The sequence below is a fragment of the Anabas testudineus genome, chromosome 2, assembly GCF_900324465.2.
Source record: "Anabas testudineus chromosome 2, fAnaTes1.2, whole genome shotgun sequence".
Taxonomy (NCBI): domain Eukaryota; kingdom Metazoa; phylum Chordata; class Actinopteri; order Anabantiformes; family Anabantidae; genus Anabas; species Anabas testudineus.
This window is the reverse complement of record NC_046611.1, coordinates 31163795-31191699: the sequence shown is the minus strand read 5'-3', so window position 1 is coordinate 31191699 and position 27905 is coordinate 31163795. Positions and strand designations below refer to the sequence as shown.

The 27905-nt window shown below is 40.1% G+C and overlaps 1 protein-coding gene across 1 annotated transcript; it reads left to right on the top strand.

Moving 5' to 3' along the window:
• The first annotated feature begins 199 nt into the window (after positions 1-199).
• LOC113164860 (receptor activity-modifying protein 3-like) lies at positions 200-27474 on the top strand. Its single transcript, XM_026364382.1, has 4 exons — positions 200-495; positions 18680-18709; positions 19072-19231; positions 25832-27474. Exons 1-4 carry the CDS (start codon positions 444-446, stop codon positions 26085-26087), a joined length of 498 nt encoding a protein of 165 aa, XP_026220167.1. The 5' UTR covers positions 200-443; the 3' UTR covers positions 26088-27474.
• Positions 27475-27905: the final 431 nt, after the last annotated feature.

Here is a 27905-nt window from a genome sequence, read left to right as displayed (position 1 = left end):
ATTTCAACAACATTTCTGCTCTCTATTATTTACTGTATTTAGCATTTAGGCGCCTCCCTGACACGTGTAAATGTCTCCAAGGGATTTAGCCTTCACAGTTATTATTAATTAGTGTGAGTGATTCGCAGGACCCCTCTGCTCTCCCCCCTCCTCTGCTCTCCTCTGCTCTCCTCTCCTCCGGAGGATGCAGGACAGTGTGGCTGGTCCTGAGCTCACACTCCACACGGCTCCGACGCAGAAGTGGGCGCGACAGTCGAGCTCCGGTTTGCTTTTCTCGTGCGTGTCTGCAGATCCCTTCACAGACAGTTCGGACTCCTGACAGGATGACTGAACTCGGACCTGCACATGTGGGATGTGTTTAACTATGGTTCGCTTCAAATCGACATTTTCACGGAGCTGCAGCTGAGCTTTCATTCAGAACCTGACAGGAGCCTCTCGGCGTGATGGATACGCATGAGCTCGCAGTGCTGAAACTTTTAATCGTTGGGGTTTTAGGTGGGTATTATTATTCATCTATGGTTACACATTATTCATCGTGTTTTGATTTCTGTTTTGTTGTGTAAAATCACGGGACTCCACACACAACCACATCTACAGCCTCGGGTTGTGCGCCGTGCTCCTGCGTGTTTCGATGTCCCTCATTGCTTCAGTGTGCCAGGTTGCAAAGTGCACATAGTAATGGTGGCACAAGTTATTAGGCTCGTCAGTCATATCTCATATCACATGCTGGGAGCGGGGGGAATGTACTGTACCACTGCATCATGCCCCAGTGCGCAGACCTGACCTATATCGTGGCCAATGGGAATTTCAGGATCTGGCTCATTAGCAGGTCATGCAAGGATGAAATCATGTATGAAATTATGTTTCATGTTGTGCAAAGTTGTAAGTGATGAGCCCCACATACTAGTTCAACTGCTGCCGTGACTCACTGTAGCTGTGTGTGTTGATGCTCTGCTCTGCTCTGTGGTGTGTTACAGTGATTGAGATGAATCAAAGTATTAATGTTGGTATTCTTCCCCGTCACGGCCTGTCTTGCCATCAGCAGGAGAAGCAGCACTAGTTCAGACGCTGAGCTCGTTCCAGGGTTGTAGTTAACTAGGCTGAAGGCTCGCATAGAGCAGTTGCTGAGCTCCTATTTGGTGCAATCTGCTCTGACACTGATTGAAAATGTCTGATCTTTGCCCATATGGACACATGAGCCAGTGATACAGGACTTCAATTTCAAGGTCAGTAGTTCAGAAAGAGAAGCGCTTCCCTAGCTTGGATCCACTCTAGGAGGTCATTTAAGCATTTTAAAGATTTAAGCCTGTAGTAGACAGGAGAATGTGGTCTGTGCCTGGTCAAGATCTGCAGCCTGGACTGCCCTGGATCCCTGCCATGCGACAGCTGTGGCCCTACAACAGCCAACTAGCTTGCATGATGTTTTTTGGACTGCATGCTGATTCTAGTGTCATGGAAAGTGGGACAATGTTTGCGCGAACATATTCATATTGACATTTTGCCTGTCAAATGGTAAAATGTGGGATTTTCCTGTAGCTGCTACTGCTGCTGCTGCCACAGCATTGAGGGTTTTATATTCCCAGGCTGTAAAGACACACAGCAGTGGTTTCCTGTGACAGCTCTTGTCTAAACCCAAAGAGTTTCCCACAGAAATCCTCATTGGAAAAAAAGAAAGTGAACAGCCAGATGCAACGGGCTCAAAGAAAGCCAGAACTGAGTGTTACAAACACACTGATGCACAGTTAGGATGCGTGATGTAGCAGCGATCCCCATCTGCAGCCCAGACAAATAGGGATTCCACAGACCACAAAGCATCTGCTTACCCTAGTAAACATCTACTCACACTCTCTCACAGTGGGGGAAATGCTTGAGGGAAGCCTGTGAAATGATGTGTTTAAGCTTATTTTAGTGAAATGCTATTTATACACCTGTACAGAGATTTCAGCGTGTTCTCTGCACATGTGGCTGACGCCTAGATGCTGGACTGTTTCTTTGCACGTGGAGGTTGTTCATCACATGCACACTCCGGGGTGGAAATTCCTTCATGTTTACTAATCACAGCAAGTCAATTAGAAATGCTAGAGAATGTAAGACTGAAGAAAAAAGCTTGTTTATTCTGCATTTTTTATATGGAATATGTCCTCTTGCTCACAAAAAGTCCTAAAAAGACTAAATGCATCATTTAATTTATCATTGTTTGCCCTCCTGGTTCACTCTGTAATTCCCTTTGACCTAATCCCACATACACATTCCTGCTGCCAGAAATGCTCATTAGTGCATCGAATCTACCACTGGAAATAGTCCCTGACAAATACATATAGTTTATTCTTGGTTGACACACAAGTGTCTGCAAATAAGAAAAACCCACCAATAAATAATTGAATATAAAAAATATGAAAACTGTCTTGTTAAGAAGAGTTCTAGTGGTGGTCCAGATCAAGTTTAATACATCACACTCACTATAACGTCCTACAGGTAGGGAAGCTGGACAGGGCGGCCTGCAGACTGGGTTTGGGAACACAGTTCACAACTTTTAGTGCCTGTTAGTTATTAATTGTTTTGCATTTTAATTTACATACTTTTATCATCACCAGGTTACTTCCTACGTGCTTCTGTCAGTACATACAGGTTACAAACTACCATTAAAATACACAAGTAGTGTAAACATACAGTACATATCAAATTAAGGTAGTAAGTCTTAACAGTTTTGTAAACAATTAGCTTTTTGTAGCAGGATGCTTAACACTTAAGAGGGTAATGGTGGATTTTATTTTATTTTCACTAGATATAGACAAAACATATTTGTGTGTTGAAAGGTGTAATCTAGTACTAGAAAACTCCACAAACACCACAGTGTCCAGAAATTGTAGTATTTCTTTAGTCTCTTTAAAAGACAACATACTATGTTAATGAGATACAATGGACCAGACAGGAACAGACTTTGATTTATTGTCTGCTGTAGAATAAAAAATGAATGTACTGCAATTGTTATTCATACAACACTCAGATGAAAAGTTGTATTCATGGGATTGATGTTCAGTCAGGATTTAGGTGCCTCCTCAGAGCTCTGTAACCTTCAAACACACAAGGTAACAGCTAAATGATCTGAGTGTGGTCACACTGCAGATTCTTGTGTTGTACATTCTAGGCACCAGATGTGCATGTGGATCCTGTATCTCACTACACCCAACACAATAAAGTTCAAAGCATTAGAGAAAAGCTTGGTGTACCAAAGCCTGCAGTTATACAAGTGAGTAGTGTTCCTCACTTACAGATGTAGTGAAGTTCAGCTGCAGTGAAAATGTGAAATAGCTTTATCAATCTTTCAAATACATTTTAAAGATTAATGCACCAGGAGGGCCTTGAACTTTGTCTCTTCCCTCATCCTGTTCTTATCAAAGTCTAATGCTGACTCTAAATGTCTGCATGGAGCACACAGTGTGTTTCTGGCTGAGCACCATATGGGCAAACCCTGCAGAGGAGTCCTATTCTTTATGGATGCTCTAATTAGCTTCTGATGTGTTGTAACTAGCATGCCATGTGACCACGTCTTGAAAAGTGTCAGTTAGAATTAGCAGTGTGCTTTCAGTCTAGATCAGATATTATAGTTTTATAATACCACAAACCTGTCTCCTAAACATGTAAGTATCTATTATTATTTTTGTAGAAAATGTAATAATATAATGATTGTGATGTGTTGTGATGCAACATAATTTTGAAATTTATAAACACAATAATTATTATTTATTAACAGAAAGCAAATTGCAAGAAGGTGGTTGAGGTGGACGGCAGGCATGTAAATAGCAGCAACAAAATGCAGATTTGAGTCCAGAGTCCCAGAGTGTGATGGGGTCTGTCAGGAAAACACTGTGGTTAAGGTTAGAGAAAGATTGTGGTTTTATTTGTTTAAAGGTTAATAAACATGCTCTATGTGAAGTTACAGTTAAATGTTTCCCTATAAGGCCATAAAGTTTTTCTAACCTTAACCAAGTGCGGTGAGAGTCTTTTATGCCATATATCAATTGTCAACATATTTTAGTCATCATAGTCAACATAGATTAGTTAACATAGATGTTAATAGAAATAGTTTGCAGTTTAAGGAAATTTAAGGAAATAGACACATAATTGTAGGAGATAAAGTTGAAAATTAACAATATAATGGACAATCAAACAGAGTAAGAGTAAGTAAGACTCTTTATTCAAAGAAAAAGAATAACAATGTCAAAAGGCTGCAAGTAAAACACTCTAATGTGGCAGCTCAAACTATCCGAGAGAGCGGCGAGAGAACAAACCAACTGTTATTATGAGGAGCCATTAGACACTTCTGCTGCTGGTTCCTCAAAGGAGCGACAAGAGGCCACAGATGGAGAAGGATGGTGGTTAGTTGTCTCTTTGTATCACACTGTAGATGATAGGTGGTCTGACAAATGGGTGGGTTTCTGCCAAAGGCCACTGTCAAATTTCCAATCACAGAAGAGAATAGGTGGTAATGAGCACTATTAAACCGAGCGCTGAATTGAATGTGAAAGTCTAAGTCTGATGATAGACTGAAATGAATGATATTAATGATGACAGCAAAGGGGCGCTTTTAATCATCTGGAGTCATTTTAGTCACTAGTGACAAAACGTTTTCGGTCATGCAGCCAAAAAGTAATTTTTCACTGAAATTAGCTGTAATAAGTACAGCAGGCAAAACTGAATGCGTGTGTGCCTGTTAGGTACTAACCCACCACATCCTGCTTGAATCTACTGCTAGTATATTTTAAAGCCAGACAGAAACTGATCCTGACCCATGTTGAGCTCACTGGCAGCATCTGTTGTGTTTACTGTACAATTTTGGCTACTTGCTAACTAATGTCTACTCTATTGTGCAAATTGATGTCCACACTATGTGAAAAATATCCAGTCCTGCTGCTGACTAGATTACTGTAGCATTAAGGGCCGTGACACACCAGTGTGCTGGTGAGGATCTGTCGCAATCATTGTTGTGGTGTGTCCTGCACTGTGGGCACTAATTGGACTCCCGTTGGTGTTGATGCCTGCTGATATTGTGGAGAGGCTATTGAAGTCTCTTGGAGGTAATGCAACAGTCTAAATAATATATTTATCAGTATACACCAGTCTCACATTAACACACACTAATTACCACCACCTCGTGAACAGGGGTCAGCATGGGAACAATGCTGTGCATGAGCGACAGGTGTTTGAACTCACAGTGAATCACACCTTGAAGCACATGGAGCTTCTTAGCTGCAGAGCAGTCAGAGTGCACAGGCCGACCCCTGGGCTTACTTTCAAACAGGTGAGAAGGCGGCTCAAAATGGAAGGAAAGTATAAAGGCATCAGATGTCTGGAGTGAGAATGGTGGGAGAGAAGAAGAAAGGTGAAAGTAAAGAGCTCTGAGGATGGAAATCGTGACAGCTTCACTGAGCGGAATTTGACAGAAACTGGGCAACAACACAGTTCACCTCTGCTTTGGTTTCAGACTCCATTTATCTGTCCTTTGGTATATCTATCACATCCCTGTTTGGAGTGATAATGCATTCCACTACTGTGCCTTAATGACACAGATCGTGCCAAGAGGCTGTAATTAATGCCCAGGACAAGTTGACGTATTTGTCTGCGATGGTCTGCGTGGGGGAGAAAATCCGCCTGAGGGGTGAAGTGTTTAACGCTGCTGTGTTTCGGCAACCTTGAACATTTAAGGAAAAGTGTGGCAATTTTATTACCAGTTTGAGCAAAGGAGGCAGATAATAGGAGAGTGCAGTGCAGAGTGAAGGCTTGTTGAGACCTCATATCGCGATGCCAGGCATCACGGAGTCTGAACTGAAACTGCTTCTTTATGTGAGAACAAAAACTGACCCATTTCAATTGAACCTCTTCAATTTACAGCCTTGCCTTTTGCTGTGTAGCCGTGCAACTGCTACTGGTGTCCGAATCATTTGGCGATTTTCTAAAAGCCTACATAAAGTGCAGAAGTAATGGCTGCCATGATCTATTTTTAAAATATGAGCTTTTTTTTATAGTTGGATGCAAATGTTCTGGCGGAGCTTGTATTTGTGGTTTCAGGCTGTTTTTTAAGATTTAATATGTAATAATTATGCACTTGTCTGGAGCTGAAGAGGAACACGAAAGCCTGAATTGTGTTGCTTCTCTAATGCTGCTTTTCCGCCTGATTATGTTTACTGACTAGAAACGATTGGCAATTCATAAAGTGTGTGCTGTTTCTGCCAGTTCACCGTGCTACACTTATCTACAACTGACAGGCTGCACTGTGCATCTGTGTCAACACACGGCTGCTGACACTCAGCGTACGAATATGTTTTACTCGCAATAAATGAAAAAAACAAATGTGAAAAACACTTTTATTGACACTATTTTGTTGACATGCTTCATCACGGACAAAATATTCATGAGCTCGTGCAGCAGCTCCGGCACAAACAAGCCATGAGAGCTCATAGACAGATGGATTGGCTCAACAGGCGCCTATTCTGCTGAAGCCTAGCCGTAATTTTCTTCTCCACATGGTAAATGGGCTGCATTTATATGGAGCTGTTATCCCAGAAGCCCTTCTCGATACCTCACAGTCACCCACAACATGCTGTCAAACAACCATTCCTGAGATCACCAGCTGGCCTGCTCCACCAGCTCAGCGCTTGTTGTCCTGCACACAAACAGTGTAATCTGTTCCAAACAAGAGCTCGACTCTCCTGGAAGTCCCCACTCCTTCGGATCCTCTCTTCTCCCCCACTGGCATTTCATTTCTAACCGTCTCCTTCCTCCCACTCTCAACTCCCACGACTCCCTCCACCACCACCACCACCACCACCACTGCTGTTCTACAACTTATTTTGCTCTTTTCCTCCACTGTTTCTACTACAACATCTCTCCTCCCCCTCTTCCTGCAGTTGTTTGCCAAGTACCCCTGTCTTGCACATCTGTTTCTTTCTCCAACTTTGTCTTCCTCTCCCTGCTCCTTGACCCCCAGATCCCCCCACATGGAAGATGTATCCACTCTTATAAAAACAGCTTCTTTGTCCATCTCCTGTAAAAGAGGAACCTATAGGTCATATGTTAAAGCATCTCATTACTGCCCATGGCTATGTTAACCTCTAGTTGTTCTCAATCAGTATGATTGTGATGGAGCAAAGCAGGAAATATAGGTGATGTAGTGCTGAATATACAGGAAGTTGAAGCATTTGTCATTTTAAGAAAGTTAATCAAGTCACAATTTCAGCTGTAACATCTACTGTCTATGACAGGACTGAACTCACTGTGATTGCTCTAGTTGTTCATGGACTTCGATATCTAGACCTAGAGCTCAAAGGAAATGTTGTCCCATACAGGCCACTACAAACGGCAACAATATTGAAACTTGTTAAAAATTGTAACAATGGGACTCAGTCAGCAGTGGTGGAAAGTGACTAAGTACATTTACTTTAAGTACAGCACTCTAAGTACTATTTTAAGGTACTTGAACTTCCTTATTTGGACAGATTTACTTTCTTTGCACACGCAGATCTTGATGGAAAATCTAATCAGCCAATAAATGATGATATTATTAAGGATGAACCACTTGGTTGTTCACATATTGAGTAAAATGAGCTCTTCCTTTACCAGCTGCCACATTAGTAATGGTTACAGAACTGTGTATCATTTTTACAATAATATGATATTGATGGATGTGAAATGAATTTTGAAGTATTTTTTTCAGCTAATACTTATTAAACATAAACAGGTGTGAATGTCCTGTGATTGACTGGCGACCTGTTCTGACTGTACCCTGCCTGTCACCCAGTGTCAGCCGGGATTGAATCCAGCTCCACTGTGAGCCTTAGCAGGAAAACATTATACCTGAAGGGAGTATTTCAATGGATTTGGAATTAATTTTTCTCCCAAACCCTCCCATAATCATGTCCCTAAATTATTGACTGTTCGGCTCAGTTGGCACGTCAGCTGGTAGGCGAGTAATAATCACAAAGCAGTCAATCACTGTGGCCTTTTCTCACCACAAATACCACGGGCTTGTTTTTAGGAGGATTGAAGTAATAACAGAAAGCATAAGCCAGCATTAGCATGTAGCCTTCACTTGCAGTTCTCTCATCTGCATAGAAAAGTGATTTCTTTTTGCATAAAACAATGTACAAAACAAGCAGAGGACATTGTGTGCCTGGCGGGTCTGTCTCCCCTGTGGCTGTGGGCACTTTCAGATCTGTGATAAAACATCTGAAGCTTTCCAGCTCCAGTTCTGAGCAGCAGCAGTAGCTGACAGCTGCTGGCCACGGTTGATTAAAGAAAAAGTTGAGATTTAAATCCTCTGTTAGCAGCAGTGATCCCAGTGAGTGACATATGATACAACAAGTTTCAAATTGACTTCCCCTTAATCCGTAAACTTGTCATATTTATTGGGTAAGAGGCGTTCTATGTGGGATCAAAATCATCATATAAACCACATATGTAGTTAAATTACCAGAAGAGACTCCTGTGTTTTTCTCTCTGAAACAAGTTGAGTTTGTAAGTGGAATTTAGAGCAGGGAGGCAGGTTCTCCCCCTCAATCTCTTATTTTGATAGCAAATGTGCATCAGGCAGATTTCTCATTGGAGTCAAGTAAAAACTTTCAGATGCCAGTGGGTCAGTCTCTGAGAAGGATTTGTCTTTAAAGACATTATTGCTCACGTTCATCTACTATGCATATGAAAGATTTTAATTTGTATGTGAAGAGACAGGCTGAGTAATCTTGTCAGACATTTGCTAAAAACTAAGCTACTTGGACTAAATCCCAGGAAAATATATTCAGAAAAACATGTAGCAATAATATAAATGTTTTGTTGTTATTACCTGTAGTGATGAACTCAGCTCTGTGGAGCGTTTAAGCATGTTTCAGCTGACTGTTTTGGTTAATTCTCGGTGATAGCAGGGAGTATCTGTTTCAGGGACTAACTGGTGAACATAGTGGAGCCAGATATTTCCCTCAGTAGCTGGTGGAGACCAAAAACAGAGGTAAACCAGAGTATCACTAGGATGTCAAACATATAACTTACAATTAACACTAATGTTGTAAATGTTTTACAACATTAGTGTTAATTGTATGGTATACAACTTAACGGCCTGGTGGCTGGTGGCTCAATACAAATTTTTGTAATCCCTGATGATGTGAATGCTTCCTCAGAGACTTTTAAGTCTGAAAAGAAAATATACTATGGATATGGAATTGGGTAATAACAGAGAAAAGCTATGTTTATTTTGTAAACTGACACCAAATTTAATTAACAGTTTCAGGATCCCAATATAAGCAAATTAGTGTAGATGATACTAGATTCTAAATACATTATGAATACTGTAACAGCTTATTGCAGTCTACCTTGGTCAATTCCTCCTAAAATAACAGTAATTTTTAATATTGCACTGTTCTGTTCTATCATACCATCCTCGAAAATAAGAACACCACAGTGGCCTCCTATGTTAGCATGTTATATGGTCACTAAGTTTCCTGAGAGATCTCCCTGTCCATCTGAGTTTCTCCTTATCTCTCTGTCTGTTTATGTTTCTCTCTATCTGTCTTTTACACATCAGTGCCATTTACTGTCAAAATGACTAGAATGAAATAATGAAACATTATCTAGAGGTGTAGAGTTTTATTTTTGCCTCACAGATGTCTCATTTGACCTCTTTAAAACAACATACCCATTCTGATCCTTTGCTTCCTTTTGGTCTGCTCCAGTGTCATTTGCATTTCTACAATGCAAACCAAACATTTTCATCGGAGGGTCGTGTTCTCATTGATACAGCCTGCTTCAGCTGTTTTTCTACACATGGCGAAGCGCAGGGGGCAGCATGAGAGAAGCCACAAACTCAGTGAACTTTAGAGTAGCTTCAGAGAGCAGAGAGGGAGGTCAGGTTTTTATTCATGAACAAGTTGCATGAGCTGAGTGCTGTTTGCAGATGGAAATGAGCCTCGGATTTATTTGGACAGGCAGAGTTTGGGGCTTGGTTCGCCTCACATGCTTGGTTAGGGTTCCTGTTAGCATATGGGAAACTCAGAGCACTTGGCCCATAACCTATGCATCCAGTTTGCTGGGTCTTCCTTTTACTCTCTCCTGATATTACAAGGTGTGTCTCAATGATCTGAAGTTTTGATATAAACATCTGAAAAAAATGTTGGAAAACTTTTCCAAAGCATTAAATGTTTTTGAGATGCATGAGGTTATGTGTATTCATGCCTCCTAAGGGTCACAGGGGTGAATTTGTTACTTTAGGGTTCTCCTGTAATGCGTTTTGCATTATCTCTGGTCCATAGTGATCTAGTCTGAGAGTATAGCCCGTATCATGCAGTAGAACGCCACTGGCTGTGGCCACAAAGAGTGGGTGGCTGTGGCTGCTGAGCATCAAGTACCACTGTAACTCAGTGAGATGGATACAGTTAGTAACCTGAGACACTGATTGGTGATAACAGGGATTATGGCTGGGTTGGTGCTGTTGATTGTGACTGTATCTGTATCTGTGCTTCAGTTGTTGTTATTGTATGTGCTCAGTATATGAAGCACTCAATAGAGCTAAACAGAGTGGCAGATCACCTGCAGCTACATTGAATAACGCAAACAGCTGGAGCGGATCCCAGGTGTCCCTGGATGAAAGGCGCACAGCCTGCAGGACGCTGTACGTGTCAGATATGAAATCTTCCTGTGCATTGTGACTACAGATGTATCTGGGCTTCAGTTGTAATGCTTCTGACTGTACCTGCTAGTTCTAGTTATGTTGTTGTTACTTGTAGTGATGAACTCAGCTCTGTGAAGCGTTTTAGCATCTTTCGGCTGATTGTATTGGTTTGGTTTCTCGGCCGTAGCAGGAAGCATCTGTTTCAGAGAGTAACCACGACAAAATCTGCTGAGCTGAAAACAGCAGACCAACAAAAAGACTGGTGAACATAGTGGATCCAGATTCCTCCCTCAGTAACTGGTGGAGACCAGTGTCACTAGGTTGTCTGACATATAACTTACAATTAACACTAATGTTGTAAATGTTCAAGTTCACTGAAATCAATGGAATCAACTAAGCTTTTCCTGTTAACTTAATGTGGATCAATAAATGACAAACTCTTTTGAAAAGGTAAATAAATGCACAGTCTTGTAACCTGTCATTATGTCTGCTGTTCTTCCCTAATATTTCCATTGTTGCATATATGTATATGTATATGTATATGTATATGTATATGTATATGTATATGTATATGTATATGTATATGTATATGTATCAAATGCACTACATTTTATGCTAATGATACTGTTATGTATTTGACTGTTAACAGTACAAACCATTGATTTGGTGCAGTCTTCCTTTGGTGTTCAGTCCAGTTTAAGTTACAAGCCAAAGAGAAGAAGCTGCTGACAGTAAAATTTAAATGGTCTCAATTAGTAAAGTTTTACATTATTTATTATTATTATTACTTTTTTCAATATTGAAGTTTAAATTGAGTTGCTGTTTCTTTGTCTGGGCCAGAAATTGACTAGTATTAGTATCTTTTTTAATACTATTGGATTACAGTAACCTTCTCCTCATGAGTCTGGCTGATATACTGTATGCTAATTAAACAGTTAAAATAAAAACAGAAAATGGACTTCAGCTTTAATCTCACTTAAATCACAAAGTATACAAAGTCTTTTCTCTTCAGTAAGACCAGTAACCCTGCATGTTTGTACAACTAATGGTAGTGCACCTGAGCGTAACTGGGCACACAGTGATCTCTGCTTCAGTTAAATTCTGCTTCACATAAGACTCCACACTTTGTCAGTTTGTTTTTTAGACGGTACATTTGTAGTTTAGGATCGTATCAAACCTGCTTGTACACAGAGAACCAGAAATCTTGGAAATATTATCATTTTATAATTGGGTATGGATATGTCTTGTACGCTCTGGGGGCTTTTGAATATGCTGCCCCTTTGTCCTGGAAAATGGACTAATTTAAGTCAGATTTAAAGGATCTGGCAAGTGGCATTTCTTGGGATTGCATTTGTTTTTAAATGTATTGTCCTCACTCCTAAGTTGTGTATCAGATCCAGATCAGATCTAAACACCTGGAAATAAAAGCAGAAATGTTAATGGTTTGTCTTAAATTCATCTTTTGACGTCAAAACCAAATGTTTACAGTCTACAGCAAAAATAAAGGAACTGGCATACAGGCTATATTTTCACTGGATAATGTCTTTACTCATTTGCAGTGAGTGTCGTTATACCTCAATTAAATCAAGGGAAACACAGACATGGTGGTGATGTGAGCTAAAGGCTTAGATTTTCATGACAATGGTAGCATATTTACAATTTTTACCTTTATCAAGTTAGCATGTATTTCATGACAACCTATCCAACACTTCTAATAACCATCTTTACTATCCCTTCAATTTCTCTCTTCCTGTGCCTGTAGAAAGCTCCGTTGATTTCAGCAGCTTTGGTTTGTTTGCTGTGCACAGAGACAGATGGTGCCACAGGAAAGGCACAAGCTAAATAACACTTGATTTGTTGTCTTTTTTTTAATTTTACAGATTAGATTTGAAATACAGGATACATTATTGCTGTAGGCATAGATTCAGAGCCAGACAAGACCTCCCTCATATCCTGTGGGGGACCTTTCCCTTGTGTTTAAACCAACAAAAGGTTTTATAGCATTATAGAAAAAAAGGTAAACACTTTCCTAATTAAATCTAAGGCTTATTACCTTCTTGTTGTTGTGGCAATGATGAGGCTGGGCTTTAATTCAGTTTTGATATTAGTGGCAGGCGTCTATTTTTAAGCTGCAATAAGGGATATTTTACATGTTTTCTAAGAAATTCAAATTGAACACGTGGTTTTCTAGTCTTCTGTTGTTACCTGGTGACCCTGCATGTGTTCTTGATACCTGTGCATCAGCCCTGTCTGCCACTGAATTAACCTTATCACAGTGTAAGTTCTCTAAGAGATATAGCAGCGAGTCATAGAAAACAGTAACACGCCAGACGAAGAAGACAAAGCCAAAGAAGCAGTGCTCTTTTGCATAAAACACGCTAAAAGCCTATAGTAGCTGTGCTCAGGAGACCGGCTCTGTTAAACAATACATGGTATTACAGAGAGTTACAAAAGGCTGAGACAGGACCCAAATCAAAAATCTAACTAGAAAATTTGAATTCAGTTATGATTGAATTTGTTGAGAACAACTGTAACGAGGCAAAACAATTTCCCTCTGGGATTAATAAAGTTGTTTGAATCTTGCATCTTGAATAATTCAAACTTTACTGTAATTTTTTTTATCTCTATCATCAACATAGAATAAAAAAGAGAAGAACTAAGAAGAGCTCTAATTTCAACATGCCCCGCAATCTTTATTATTTTCAGTTACTATTATTTATATTACACCAAATGAATATGTAATGTTGTTTTAATTCACAGCTATGGCTTCATTTCATAGTTTTCTGCATACATTTCCCACAACCTCTATGAGGGTTTTATGGTTGTAAAGACATGAAAGATCATATTTTTTTGCTTCATTCTTTTAGGAATCATTATATTTGTTAATACTCTTGACTTAGATGAACTTAGATCAGATGCCTGTTTACTGGGACTCTCAAGTTTACCGACTCTAGGTATGAGCATCCAGCCCAATGGGAAGATTTTGTTGATTTAACTAGGAAGCTAATAACTGCAGCCTGGAAGCATCTTTTTATTTTAAATCCCCTCATTCAGAGAAGCTAATGAATATCCTGCAGTACGGATAATTGAATAAGGCTTAATTATATTAGTTTTATTACTTGCTTGTTGTTTGTCTTTTCTTGTCAAGAGTCAGCTATTGCTCTATAAATGAAGATGTTAATGCATTTCCAAATTAAGGTGTACCTTTGATAAGACAAGAGCCGTGGTTTCATTCAAAACTAGAGAAAGCTATTAAAATGTTAATTTGCCATCACTGTTGGCATTGGGATGTTTAAGGAACTGTAATGCTGACATGCAGTCAGTCTCCCTTTTTAAGATCATAATTGATTGGTTGTGTTGTGAATTGATGGGCTTAAGTCATGACCACCTACGTCCACAGGGGCCAGGGCAGCCTTCATTTGCATAACTGTCAGTGCCCTGCTGCCTGGTCACTCGTGTTTCTCAGCAACAGCAGTCACAACCCTGTGAACCCCAGTGACGAGGAACCTGACAGCCTGATAAATGGAGTAAAAATAGGTGAGCAGCAGGATGAATTAACAAACAGGAGACCGTCCGTCAACTGTGTGTGACTGATGAGAGGTTTAGTGATTCAGTGAATGTGATTCAATAAACTGATGTCAGATTTAATACTTTGCAAATGCTTCATTTACATATTTCAAGAGGTCAAGATGCCAACAACAACAACAAACGTTGTCAGTCATTTGTGTTTCACATCTCAGCTCTCTTAGTTCATTTCCAGCTTTCACATACATGGTTACAGCAGATTGAAAAGACACTGCTACAATCAACAGCTCACTGCTGATTAAGTATCTGTGACACCAAAGGCGGCAGCAGATAAATTGCATCACTGCTGTTTATCTTCTCTGCAGAGGAATTGTGAGATATCCTGCTGGACAGCTGTTTCTGGCAAAATGCTGTTCTAAGCTCTATGATTTTCTACACCATATGAACAGCTATTGTATATATACACATGCTGTGTACATCATTATTTTATATCAGCAATGACTTAAACACCTGGTTCAGATGTCATTAAGATATTCAGTAGCCTGATCTTATCAGCCTATGCCTATGACTTTTTAGATCCCCACCTGCCAGTTATTTAGCTGTTTCGACATAAAGGCTTGCAGCTTTAATGTTTTAATGTTTTGGTTCACACTCATCTACACTGTTTTCCGCACCACTCCAAACAAATGGTTGCATTACTCTATGCTTACCAGATGAATACACTTGCTAACACATTCACCATATCAACTTGGACTCAAATTTAATGCTACTTGCTTAAATTCTCACAGTTCTGATAGTTGACGCTGCTCAATCCAGAGTGGGATTTGGATTTGGCCCCCACTGGGACGAGACAGTCACCATGCTGCGATAATGCATACTCTGCCATAAATCTCTCACACACACACTCGCTCACTGCTGTTACTAAATCTGCCACTGTTTGCGCAGTAGATTGCGTTTCAGACTACCTCCTGCTGTTATGCAGCTCTCACACCGAAGGGAACCCTGCTGCCAGATTGTTGTTACAGGTTATTTTCATCACATCCTCCATCCTGATTGTGTTTATTAATAACTTAGGAGACAAACAGTTGGTACCAAGTCTCTGTGGTAGGCCAATTGAAATTCAACCAGTGTGAATTCAAATTTGTTCAAGAGTGTTAGGAAGCTCATTAAAACTGTGTCACATGGAGCAGAAGTCAGGGTTGGTTCAGAGACAAGAATGGACTACAGTAGTCAAATCACATTAAAATACTGTAAAAGCTGCACAGAGCAGTTTCATTTCATCATTACTTCTAAACTCTGTAACAGCCTTTAAAACATGACATCACAACTTATTTTATAAATTATGTTGGAAGCTTTGCGCTTATCAGTGAGTGAGTGTGGAATATTTGTTTTTGCTCATTCCTTCCAACAAGAGCTTATGTCAAGATGTATTTAGTGTCAGCTGTGATACACTAGATGTTATCTCTGGACTATTTTTAGCCAGGATGCGGCTTATTGTTAAAAAAAATTATATGCAACAAGGGACCTGACGGCTGAAAGCAATGTTTGACAGTCAGAGATAGAGAACTTTAGAGAATTGTACTGTGGACATTTGCAGTATTAAATTTAATTGATGTACAGACAGAGAGGAAAATACTGGATCTTCTTTGTGCTCCGACTGCTCTGGGCATCTACGTTATCTTAAGAAATGATTTTCTGTCTGCTTACATATCTTCACAATTCCCTTTTGAAGCGGAGGCAGGAAGTCAATTTAATGTCTTGGGATAACAATACAGAAAAAGATGAACGTATGGCTTTGACTTTGTGGCCTCTCATGAGCCTGGGAATTCAGGGACAGTGCCCTCAGCTGTCATCCTGTCATCTTATGGTAGAGCTGTTAGAGAACTTTTACTAGCTATTTCCTTTTTTTGTTGTTGTTTTTTGTTGAAATCCAACACTGACAGGAATTCCTTGATTGCACATTTTTGCACGTATTATGCTTTTGCTTCTTTTAAATGCAGTTCAGTTGAGTTCAGTTTTTTCAAGGTTTTTTCCTTTGGCACATTGCTACGGTAGTAGATGAGACAGGCTGAGGAAAAGTGGAGACATCAAAAAGTTAAATACATCTCTGAACAATGGCCGTCACAGACCTTAACAGGAAGTATTCATCTAAAACAGCTATACTTAGAATGGGAGGGCTTTTTCAGGATCATCACCATTTGATATTTTGAAGAGTTTGGACCATCGACCACCATAAATATTATATTATGTTGATATTAAGGTATAAAAATTAATTTTGAGAAATAATTTAATGATGCTATAGCCAGCACGTTTAACATACACTGAAGGGTTCTGCGGTCTGACTGCAGACTGCACTGCAGTTTCATTTGTGTACGGAAATGAAATTAGCTTTAATCTAACAAAAAGCTAATTAATGTAGATCACAAATTGTTGCTTGTCTAAGTGAGTAAATCACAGTAAACCTAATATAAGACCAGACCAGAATCTATTCAAAGACTCACTTAACAATAAAAAACACTTGATGAAATAGTGTCGTCACACCACCACCTCTCCACCTCAAAACATCCTTACATGCTAAAACAGGAAAGAATCTATATTTAGCTTTGCAAACTTGTTATGAGTTTTTGTCCTGTGGGGCGTCTTTCAAGCGGTTATCAGTTTTTGAAAGCGTGGCACTTCAAAGGAGATAGAGCTTCCTGTGCTGCAGCACTTTGGTCATTTGTGATACTCCGACCTGCAGTAAAACCGACCTGTCTCCTAACGTTTGGATCGGAGAGTATGGAGGGGATGAGAATGTGAATCCACTGTTTCATGCTGGATGCCCCTTTGTACTAATTGATTTGTTTAAAGAAACAACAGTCAGATGTCTGTATGAACACTCCTGTTCCCTGTAAAAAATGTTTCCTATGTACTGTAAGTGATGGAGGACACAATCCAGTCTTTCATCTGTACAAACATGTACTAAAAAGTTAATCTGTATAAAACTTCATGCTTCAAAACCAGCCTCGAAATGTTCCTGTAAATGTAAAAGATTGATAGTAAGATTCAAGATTCAAGATTCAAGATTGAAAAAACTTTATTAATCCCAGAGGGAAATTGTTTTGCCTCATTACCATTGTTCTCAAAACAGACAGAAAGAAAAGGAACCACAACCAGGAAAGATCCAACACCAACAGAAATACACAAACATAAATACACAATAACATCAATACCGAAAAACTCAATATATAAACAGAATACGTAAATAGATAAATGAAATTGGGTCAATATATTCACAGCAAGTATATGACAGTATCACTTCCCCCACCCCTTACAGAGGGGGGAGGAATTATACAGATTGATGGCCACAGGTAGAAAGGACCTCCTGTGGTTCTCTGTGGAACATTTAATGTTAATAAGTCTTTGGCTGAACGTGCTCCTCTGTCCAGTCAACAAACTGTCCACCACTCCACGGTACTCTGTGACATCGCCACCCCTAATACATCCTACAACTGCAGAGTCATCAGAGAACTTCTGAAGATGACAGGACTCTGAGTTGTACCTGAAGTCTGAGGTGTACAGGGTGAAGAGGATTGGAGACAGAACTGTCCCCTGTGGAGCACCTGTGCTACAGACACACAGTGTCAGACACACAGTTCTACAGGCGGACGTACTGTGGCCGGTTAGTGAGGTAGTCCATGATCCAGGAAATCAGGGGAGTGTTGACCTGCATGTTTTTTTATTTCTCTCCCAGCAGTGCAGGCCGGATGGTGTTGAATGCACTGGAGAAATCAAAAAACATGATCCTCACTAAGCCCCCAGGCTTGTCCAGGTGGGTGTAGGTGCGATGGAGAAGGTTTATGATGGCGTCATCCACTCCAATATGGTGTTGATAAGCAAACTGGAGGGGATCAAGTGAGGGTTTGACCAGAGGTCAGAGGGACTCCAGGATCAGCCTCTCAAAAGCCTTCATGATGTGTGATGTCAGAGCCACTGGTCTGAAGTCATTGAGGACTCTGGGACGTGGCGTCTTATTCACTGGAACAAGGCACGACTTGGGGGAGGGTGGGGGGGTCTTTTAAGCTGCAATAAGTGATATTTTACATATATACATAAGGTTGGATTGTTTTTCCATGAGGTCAAAAGCGTCTACCTTGATGTAACATAATATGTTAAAAAAGTCAGGTTAGTGCTGTTGCTCACTATGGATTCTTCTTTTTGTGCCATTTCTGCAGTTACAGTACTTTACAATAACAATCCTTAAGAGATTTGACTACGCAGAGCTTTAAATGTGCAACAGGAACAGCATTAACACACACATGCGCTTAGATCCTTTACAAATTGCTTTTCCTTTGCCTTCATCTCTCTGCTGGTCCTTCCCTCTGTATATATGTGGATAAAGTACATGGGGGTGAGCAAGGGTCACTGAGAGTTGTAGAGGTAGCTGTAAAACAGATTCCTATTGAATATATTCAACATAAAGGAACCAATCTGACTTCTGTTATTTTGTTTTTACAGTCAGTACCTGGATGATGAGAGGATTATCAGGTAAGCACATCCATCCAGTCAACCACCCATCATTTCATTCTATTTCATTCCATTCCATCGTCTGTCCAACTCTGAAAGAAGATGAAAGTGTAACTCATCGTGAAAAGAAAGTAGAAGTAAGTAGAAGTAGAAGAAAGTAGTGAGTGGAAATTGAACTGATAATGGACAGTATAAAAACATGTACATCACAGCTGTATGACGTAAAGAGAAAAATAATAATGTCCAAAAATACTGGATACTATTAAACTATTGTAATTAAGTAATAATCCATCTTTGTCAGTTCCTCTACTGTCATGAGTATTCATCAGAAGTTCTCCACCTGTAACTCTGAGTACTCTGCTCTCCTCTTTCTGTCCTGTTAGCCACTGACAGTTTCAACATAGAGCCCACTCCGCCCCGGCCGAGCAAAGCCTGCAATGAGTCCCGTCTGCACTGGGAGGTGGAGGTCTGTGGAGAGGAGTTCAAGCGGGACATGGAGCACATAGACCCGCAGTACAGGTGTAACCTTACACACTTCATCAGGTACGACCATATGGAGGCAGTGGCAGGGGACTGAATGACAGTCTTTGCAGCACCAAAGCAGAAGGTTTAGGTTTTTTTTAATATGTTTAATGAGGTAGATCCAATCAAAGTAGTGAGTGGAACAGTTTGAAGTGTCAGTTCAACATAAAGAAGTTACACAAGCTTTTAAAATCTGGTGGGGTCTAGTTATATTTGCCATCATATTGTCCAGTTTCAGCAATTACAGCTTTAGAAACTGCTCCTCCCTCATTGATCTGCCCCTGTAAAGCAGATTGAACAATCTATACTATAGTGTTCTCCAGAGGTCCAATCGTGTGTTGTTGTGTTACGCTGTTACAGTTGTGTTGCTAAATTGTTAAACACACATGATAGCCTATATACTCATATACTAGCACACTTGTTCAGAGGAAATGTTCTTTATTCCAATCTCAGAGTTTAATTCTCCTCTTTATTGTGGAACTCTCAGTAACAGAACATTTGGTGCAAAGCCCGTATTTATTTTTAGGTACGCTGGTGGTTTCATTGTGTTATGGTTATGTTTGTGTAATATGCTTGAAAAGAAGGTTTTGTGAGTGTCAGTGAAATGGAGTGACATATTTGTAGGAAATTACATAAAAAAAAGTCTTTTTAAGCTGACTCAGTTTCGCCAAGGAAGTGAATGGAGCGCCTGTACGTTTGCCTCAACTCTGGGGAAATAAAGAGAGTGCTTGTAAAAAGACAAAGCATGCTCATCATATTTTCCCAGTTTTAGCACTATATATAAATATAAGACATTACTCAGCTAAGTGGTGATGTTCGGGCTTGGTCGATGTGTTTATTGAAAGGGAATGCAATAACTGGTTGGTATTGGTAATGTTCAATGTCCAAATACTATCTTCATTTATCCCAGTTCCACCCGACATGTGCATTTATCATTATTAGTTCAGACAACACACACCGATACACACGCAGAATCAGTGTAGTTTTATTTGTGAGGCATTTATCAACGCCTAAACTGACTTCATGTACTCCCAGAGCGGATTATCAGCAGCAACACCCACCCCCACTCCCCCTTTATTTAGGAGATTTCAGTTCATCAGTGAGGGAATAACTGTTTACTTGGTACATACAGGATCTGGTATTCTCTGCTATGAAACGATTTTCTAATCATTCAGGCTTCAAAACAGGCCTGCAGCACAGAAGATTACCCCCCCCCCCCCCCTCAACCAGAGAGCCCAGGATGTGACAAATCTTAGGAGTAAAATGAAATTGTTTCCTTACATTTGTTGCCCCATGCAGCTTGATGGAAGCCGCTGAACGAAGTGCAAATGTGCTGTCGGGACACTTCACTGGCAGCAGCTTTTACGAGTTACTACAAAGCAGCTCAGTCATTTTGTGTAACCAATAACCATCTGTGCTAGATAAATGGTATCTGGACACTTAAACACCCCCACATTTTTAAGCTCTTATCTTTATCACTACTGTTTTTTTAAGTACTGTTGCCTTCCTGTCTGAGTGTTCTATATTTGTAGTTGTAGTTAAGGGGTTGCCCATCTTCCACGATGGCGCTTCACAGAAAACTGTAATCCCCATTGGCCTCCTGCAACTGGCTGAATGAGTTGGTTTTAAGAAGCGTCTGAATCAATCCAGCTTTTCACCTCATTCCTTTCCTTCACCTTTGGCCTCTCACATTCATTTTATTCTCCTTACACTGCAGAGCCACAGGGAGGGAGCCGTGAGACTGGTTACTTGTGCAATAACATACACAGATTCTGAGAAGAGCAATCAACCAGCTTCATCCATCTTGTGCTCACTCTGTTTTTCTCATCTAATATGTGTTAATAAATTTGCCAGGAACACTTCTAATGGACTAAAGAGCCACCTGCTCAGCAGTCAGCCACAGTTAGAGACTAAGTGGTGAACACAGTGGAGCATTAAGCAGCTGCAGACACAGATATTTCCCTCAGGACTTCAAAGAGAAAGAATATAGGAGGTACTGTACATTTGACAGTCACAGGTGACAATTAGTCATAAACATAGTCATCTTGTGTACCATGATAATCAACCTGTTTGCAACTTTTACACATTTGTGTCAGAAATATGAATTCATCTTGAAATAAATAAATCAGATTTATTTATTATCTATAGCGATCTGTGCAGGCGGTGCCGTGGAAATGCAGCTCCAAATGGCTTTTTGTGTTACTTGACGTCTGCTTCGTTTGTAAATAAGCAGCTGTTTGTAACCAAGTTTGCCTGATCGATTTCAGGTTTAACAATAAAAAACAACATTTAATAAAACCCGTCTCTCAAATATGAAGCCTGCTTGGACTCTCACTGAGGACACAGGAAGTGGTGTCTTTCATGTCCAAGTCCAGTTGGTGTTGTGTTGTTCGTTGAGTGTCTGAAGTCATATGACTTGGGTTAACAGCTCTGTTGGCTGTTCTCTGTGTCATAACCCTGCACGATCTGGTCATTTTCACAGTGTAATGTGTCTGTGATGGCTTACTCATCATGTGACTGAGAGATGGGAGGACATCAAGCATCAACAGGGACCGTTTCATAGCCAACATTCTGTGGGAAACACTGAATGACTTGCCTTTCTGAGAACTCTGCCTGCATGGGTTCATGTTTTTTTTTTTTTTTTTTTAGACAAACAATTAATTTGGGTGTATGATGTATGATACGTGACAGAGGACACCCAGGCTTTCTTAGAAAAACAGAAACGGAACAGAACATTAACACCCTCTGTTGGTTTTAATGTTGTGGCTGATCAGTGTATTTCAGCATAGAAAGTCATGTAAACACACTGAGGAGGTAATCAACAAAGACTAGTGTTAAACCTGTTGGATTCTCACTACTATAATCTGTGACTGTGTTATGTAGGTTATGCATGTAAATGTATGTATGATTATGTTTTTGTTAACGTTAATGAATTTAACTCATTATTTTACATCATACGCCTTTAAGTTCTTACAACCAAAACTACACATTTTAAGTAGAATTATCATAAAAATATAAAACTTAGATATTTAAGTTAAAAATAGTTCACTAAATTCCTGAGTGAGAATTTACAGTGTGTGGGACTGCACAGAGTAGGGGATTACAGAGATCTAATTTCATTAGGTTATTGTCTCTTAATGGTTCTGGAAAACACTGTATAGATTTTCAATTAGAAATTCACTTGCTAAAGTTAGTTGCAGACAGCGCTTCGAGCACTAAAATAGATTTTCTGATTGCATGAAAAAGGCAAAAAGTTTTTTTTTAAACATATGATGGTCTGGTCTCTAAACTCAGTTTTCCTAAAATTAGATTTCAAAAATCTCAGTATATTGCCTTGCTGGCAGTATTGCAGTATATCCCAATATATTGAATCGTAACCCCTGTATTTTATTGCAACATACAGCCCTGCATGTATAGGAGAACATGGTGTCATCCTGACAGTAGCTAAAACTGGAACTGACACAAAGTGGCCTGTAGACACAGAATCAATGAGCCGATTAGTGATTTGATGCAAAACAGGATTTTACAGGAACCAGACTTTTACAGGATGCATGAAACTGAAGAAGGCAGAGCTGAAACATCTGTGCAGATGTTTGGTAGTTTGAGCTAAATAAAACATCTCTTTGTATGTGTGTGTAAAACCTCTTTCTGAGCCTCGTCTCTTTGACAAATGAGCCGTGGCTCTCTGCAGTGATAGCTGCCGGCCAAACACGCAGCCGACGTGACTGTTGTTGTTTAAAATTAGCCGGTCCGAGATGGTATATACAAAGCACTGGGAGGCTGTGTTTGTATATGTGCGTCCATTTCATTTCCTTCTAATAACATTGATTTTCTGTCAGATCACGCATGTACAGGGCAGGAGGGGGGGGGCAGTAAGAGTGCAGAGTGCTGAATTACGGTCAGGGCCTTGCGTAGACCAGATGCTGATTTACAGTCATCACAGCTTTTTCCTGCTGCCACTAATGACAAGTAATGATCACTTAAATGAGCAAACCTCATAAATGGGTTCTGTGAGCTACATGGCCGTCACTGCCTCCAGGGAGAGGACAGTTAATGGGTCAAATCACATAAGGACTATGAGTAGTTAAAACTGTTCAAATCAAGTTTCATACCTGGTGTCACTTTGTTTAATTGCATCAAGCAGCCACATTACCATTGTTATCTGTAAGCTGGCGATTGTGGGATTAAAATCAGAATGTCTCTCTTATGTGCCTCCAGTCTGCTTCCTTTGAGAGAGCCAGGTAAAAGCCAATGCTGTTTTCCGTCACTAATCCTGAAACTTTAAAGAAGAAATAAGTCAGTTAGTTCCAGCCTCAGTGACACCATGCACATACACACATACAGTGTATATTATAATAATTCACTAATATGTTTTTTATTTGTTTTTAAACTAGCTTTTAGAGCTAAAGTTATAGTATGTAACTTTTTGGAATATTTATTTAGTAGAAATATGCTCCATGGAGAGAAGCTGTTTCAGGCATCTTTGAAAGCGGAACTTATTTTAGTCTGTCTGATTCGGATAGTATGTTATTACAATACAACATGCTTGCAGACATGTATTAAATTGCAGTAGCTGCGATGGTAAATTGTTGTTTTTAAAGACATAACTACTATATGGATTTCATGAAATGCAACAACCATGCATACTGGCAAATTTACTCGTAGTTAATCGTATCATTCAGCCTCACATACAATAAAATAGATTTAACTGCATATTAACATATTGACATGTTATATCATTGTTGTTGCATGACAGAACAACTTCTTTGCTGGCTGCATTAGAGTACTCAATCATGTCATCAGTCCTGGTTTCACAGGGAGCTTCCCGGTAAAGCTATCAGATGATTCCCTAAAGAAAACTTTCCTTTTAGATTAGATACTGAAGTAGCTATCAGATGCTTCAGCTGTGTCTGCACCCAGAAAAGCTTCATGTGAATACACACATTGGTAGTATGTTCCTCTCCTACAGTGTAATAGAAACTGACTGTGAACCCAGCCAAGCTGGTGCTTTGGCCTTGCGGCTGAGTATGTCGTGTCAACACATTGAAAACCTGTTAGCTGCTGTGGATTACATTTGGGACATAACTTCAAAAGCTGTAATTCCCCATGCTCCTGCGTTCTGATTACTTCTGCCTGAAAGCTCTGCTACATACTGGACATTTTTTTTTTATTTCTACCTTAAAAAATTCCTGATTCAACTCGGTTGGTTTGACAAGAAGAGGCTATTAACATAGAGCTATAATATAAAATGGAAAATTGATAGTGTGTTAAAATGACATCCATCACCCTGCATCTTACTACATTCATTTAAAGAACTGCATTGGTGTGGAGTGTTTCTCTTTCCACAATATGAGCTTTCACTGGTTTAATGATGAACTTGTGCTCAGATTTGTCACTTACCATTGGCACGTGGTGCATTTTTGGCCTTAGATGCACTCACGGTGTTCTTTATATTGTACAGTACAGTACACAGTACCTCCTACAGACACCAGGGTTTATGTCATTTGTAGCACATAATAGTGTTCTGAATAACTACAGCAGTTTTACTTAATGTTGAAGATGAAGAGTGGCTGGATAGTGTAGCGGTAAGATTGGCACCCAGGCCTTACCCTGCCTTTGCCTTGTACCTTGTCACTTTGGATAAAAGCTTCTGCTAAATGTAAATGTTCTACTTGTTAACCAGCAACTAAGATTAATTGTCAGAGTATATATTTTTTTGTAACAATGAACTCATGCTGCCTTACATACTCCATATGTTGCTTAATATCACACTCATGTCTGTCTGTAAATATGGAGGACTTCTAAACTTATAGAGTGGATCCAACATACAATTAAATTTTTTTTTATTTCAGTTATTTGACTTAGTGCCATGTAGTCACATCCCAGAGTTTAATAAGTCAAGGAACACACAACACAATCATAACAAATCTCCATAACAAAGCCGATGTCAAATACAATATGAGTTCTTTAAACAAACAGACTTAGCAGTGAAAAGGAACATGTTAGCACTGTGCTGCTTATCACTCAGTGGCTTTAATTACTGAGGTTGCAGATGCTCTGCTTTCTATCCAGCCCTATCCAACCCTAGTTTCACATAATTTCATGTTCAGATGTAAAACCAGTGTGGATACAATATAGTTGTTGTTCAGTCCACTGTGAGATGGTGAGAACAGGGACAGCTGAATGGAAAAAGCTGGAACTGGAGGATTGAGACTTCACGTTAGAGAGGGATTAGAGTTGGCTGAATGGATTCATCAAAACAGACCTCAAAGCCTGAAAAGCTTCACTAAAGCTCTCAATGGATCTGAATGCCTGTTGAAGTGAAGGAGGGCTGGGTGAGAAAGGCAAGTGAGAGTCGGTACATCCCCAGTCACAGTGGGAAAAAAACGAGCTAAACCACTGTAGGCTTTTAATGACTGTCTGCCCTTCACGGAAGTGGATGCAGAATAAATGATGTTGTTTTCATGCAGTGAGAAACTGCCCACCCGGTCCACCTTCACTATTAGAATCTTCCTAACTGTGGGCAAGTTTTAAAAAGCGCTCTAAGGTTACGAATAGCTCTGGATTAGTGGTGATGACCTTCTAACCCTGTTTCTCTCTTCTTCCCGTTCTCCTCCTCAGTGAGTACAACATCTTCACCCTCTGCACAGAGACAAAATCCCTATCGGTCAACTGCTACTGGCCCAATCCCCTGGTGGAGAGATACATTATCCACATACACAAGCACTTTTTCTCCAACTGCACCTTGGAGCGGGAAGAGTGGAAGGACCCGTCAGACGGCAAGCTAATGACGCTCATCCTCGTCCCCATTGTCCTCACGCTGGCCATGGTCGCCTTGGTGGTCTGGTGCAGCAAGAGGAGCGACATTCTGGCCTAGGAGGCGAGGAGGGCAGAGAAGGACTGAGTTCACCGTGCCAGCCTCTTCCCTAAATGAAAACCATACACAACAAAGATGTGCGCTGAGGATTTGAAAAATGACAGTTGGTCAAGTTATCCCATATGTGGCTCTATACAAACCACCTAAACAAGGATATTTAAAGGGTTTTAAATGCCTTCATGTTCCACTGTCAGATTTGTTTTAGCTCAGATTTCACTTTATGGGGAACCTGCTTGTGGCTGCTCCTGGCCACAGATCTAAGTTCACTGCAACTTGCAGTTTTGTGGTGTTATGTGCTGGACTAAACCATCCAGGCTAATACTCGAATAAATTAATGAAATGTGACATGTTATTTAGTGGTCTTTAGAGGCGGGACATGTTTAGACAAAGCTAGGCCTCTGTTTCCCACTGTTTCCGGTCTTTTTGCAAAGCTACACTAACCAGCCACTAGTTCTGGTCGCAAATTTAAAATGAGGGAACTCATTCTTCTTGTCTAAGTTTCCAGAAGAAAGTAAATATGCTCCATTGTATCAAACACTTAATTTTGTCTGGTTCGTGTTGCATCTTTGAACTTTCTTGCAGTTGTAAATCCCCTGTCAGATGAAACATGTTTGACACAAGCTACACATATTCACACACAGAGGGTGATGGTGGTTTGATGTTGGCTTCACTTATCAGGTAACTTGACCTGCAGGACAATTCACCCATCCAATGGACCAAGGCTGTGGACCTCAGAGATTCCTGTTGGAGCACTGTATCAGCCAAAGTACTCACTGTGCATCAAAGGCAGTGGGTAAACTGGTGGGAAAAAAAAGACTCCCAGACGATCCTGTTCAAATGATGACATACGATAGCTTGGAAGGATTAAAAAGAAGACCACTTTGGACCTAATGTTTTTAATTGTAAGTTTTGATCTTACTGTTGAGTTACTGAATGGATGGTCGCCACTGGAAAGGAAGTCAAAGACAAGGCAATACTATGATTCACATATTGAATTTCTTGTATGACTACCTGAGCCTGTACTTTACTGTTAATACTCACTAAAGGGGGCTCTCAAAGGACACAGAACCACTATGAATTGATATTGAGACCTCATACTGTACAGTTATACTCTCTGTCTGTGCTGTCTACTGTATTAGCTTTGTTTCCACCCATAAGTAAATACACATTTATGCTTTGAAATAAATCCTTTTGGAGAAATATTTGATTTGCTGTTCACACTTCATTTCTCTGAATCACAGCCCTCACGAGCCACAAGGCTGAACTAAATCAAGCACAGACTTTACTTTTTTGTAAGTTTTGTTTTAGAGCATTGGACATCAATCTGTTTGTCACCTCTCACCTCAACTTTTATCTATGGAAACTGAACCCATGATTAAATCGCAAGTCTCTCAAAATAGTTGGCTTTTGTACTTTCTTGTAATGGCATACTTTATTGATCCCTTGGGGAAATTATGGTTGGAAAGCTGCCAGATAGCACTACTACAACTTTTCAGTGTGTTGTCCAAGGACACCTCGATAAGTACCCAGGAACCGAACCACTAAACACTAACCCTGGGGTTTGTAGACAGTTGCTCTGCTCCACCACCTGAGCAACTGTTTCCTTCTGTTTCTTTGATTGACAGGTAGCTTTTAGCAGTGTGTCCTCCAGACACCCCTCACTATTTGATCACATCCATTTAGTATGCAGACCTGATTGAGGTTCTAGAGGCCTTTTTTTCACCTCTCATTCAAAAGTTGAAGTCAGTTCTCACTATGCCTTGGAGAAGCAAAAAGTGATGTGAAAACACTGCAGAATCATAAAAAAATGTGCCTTCT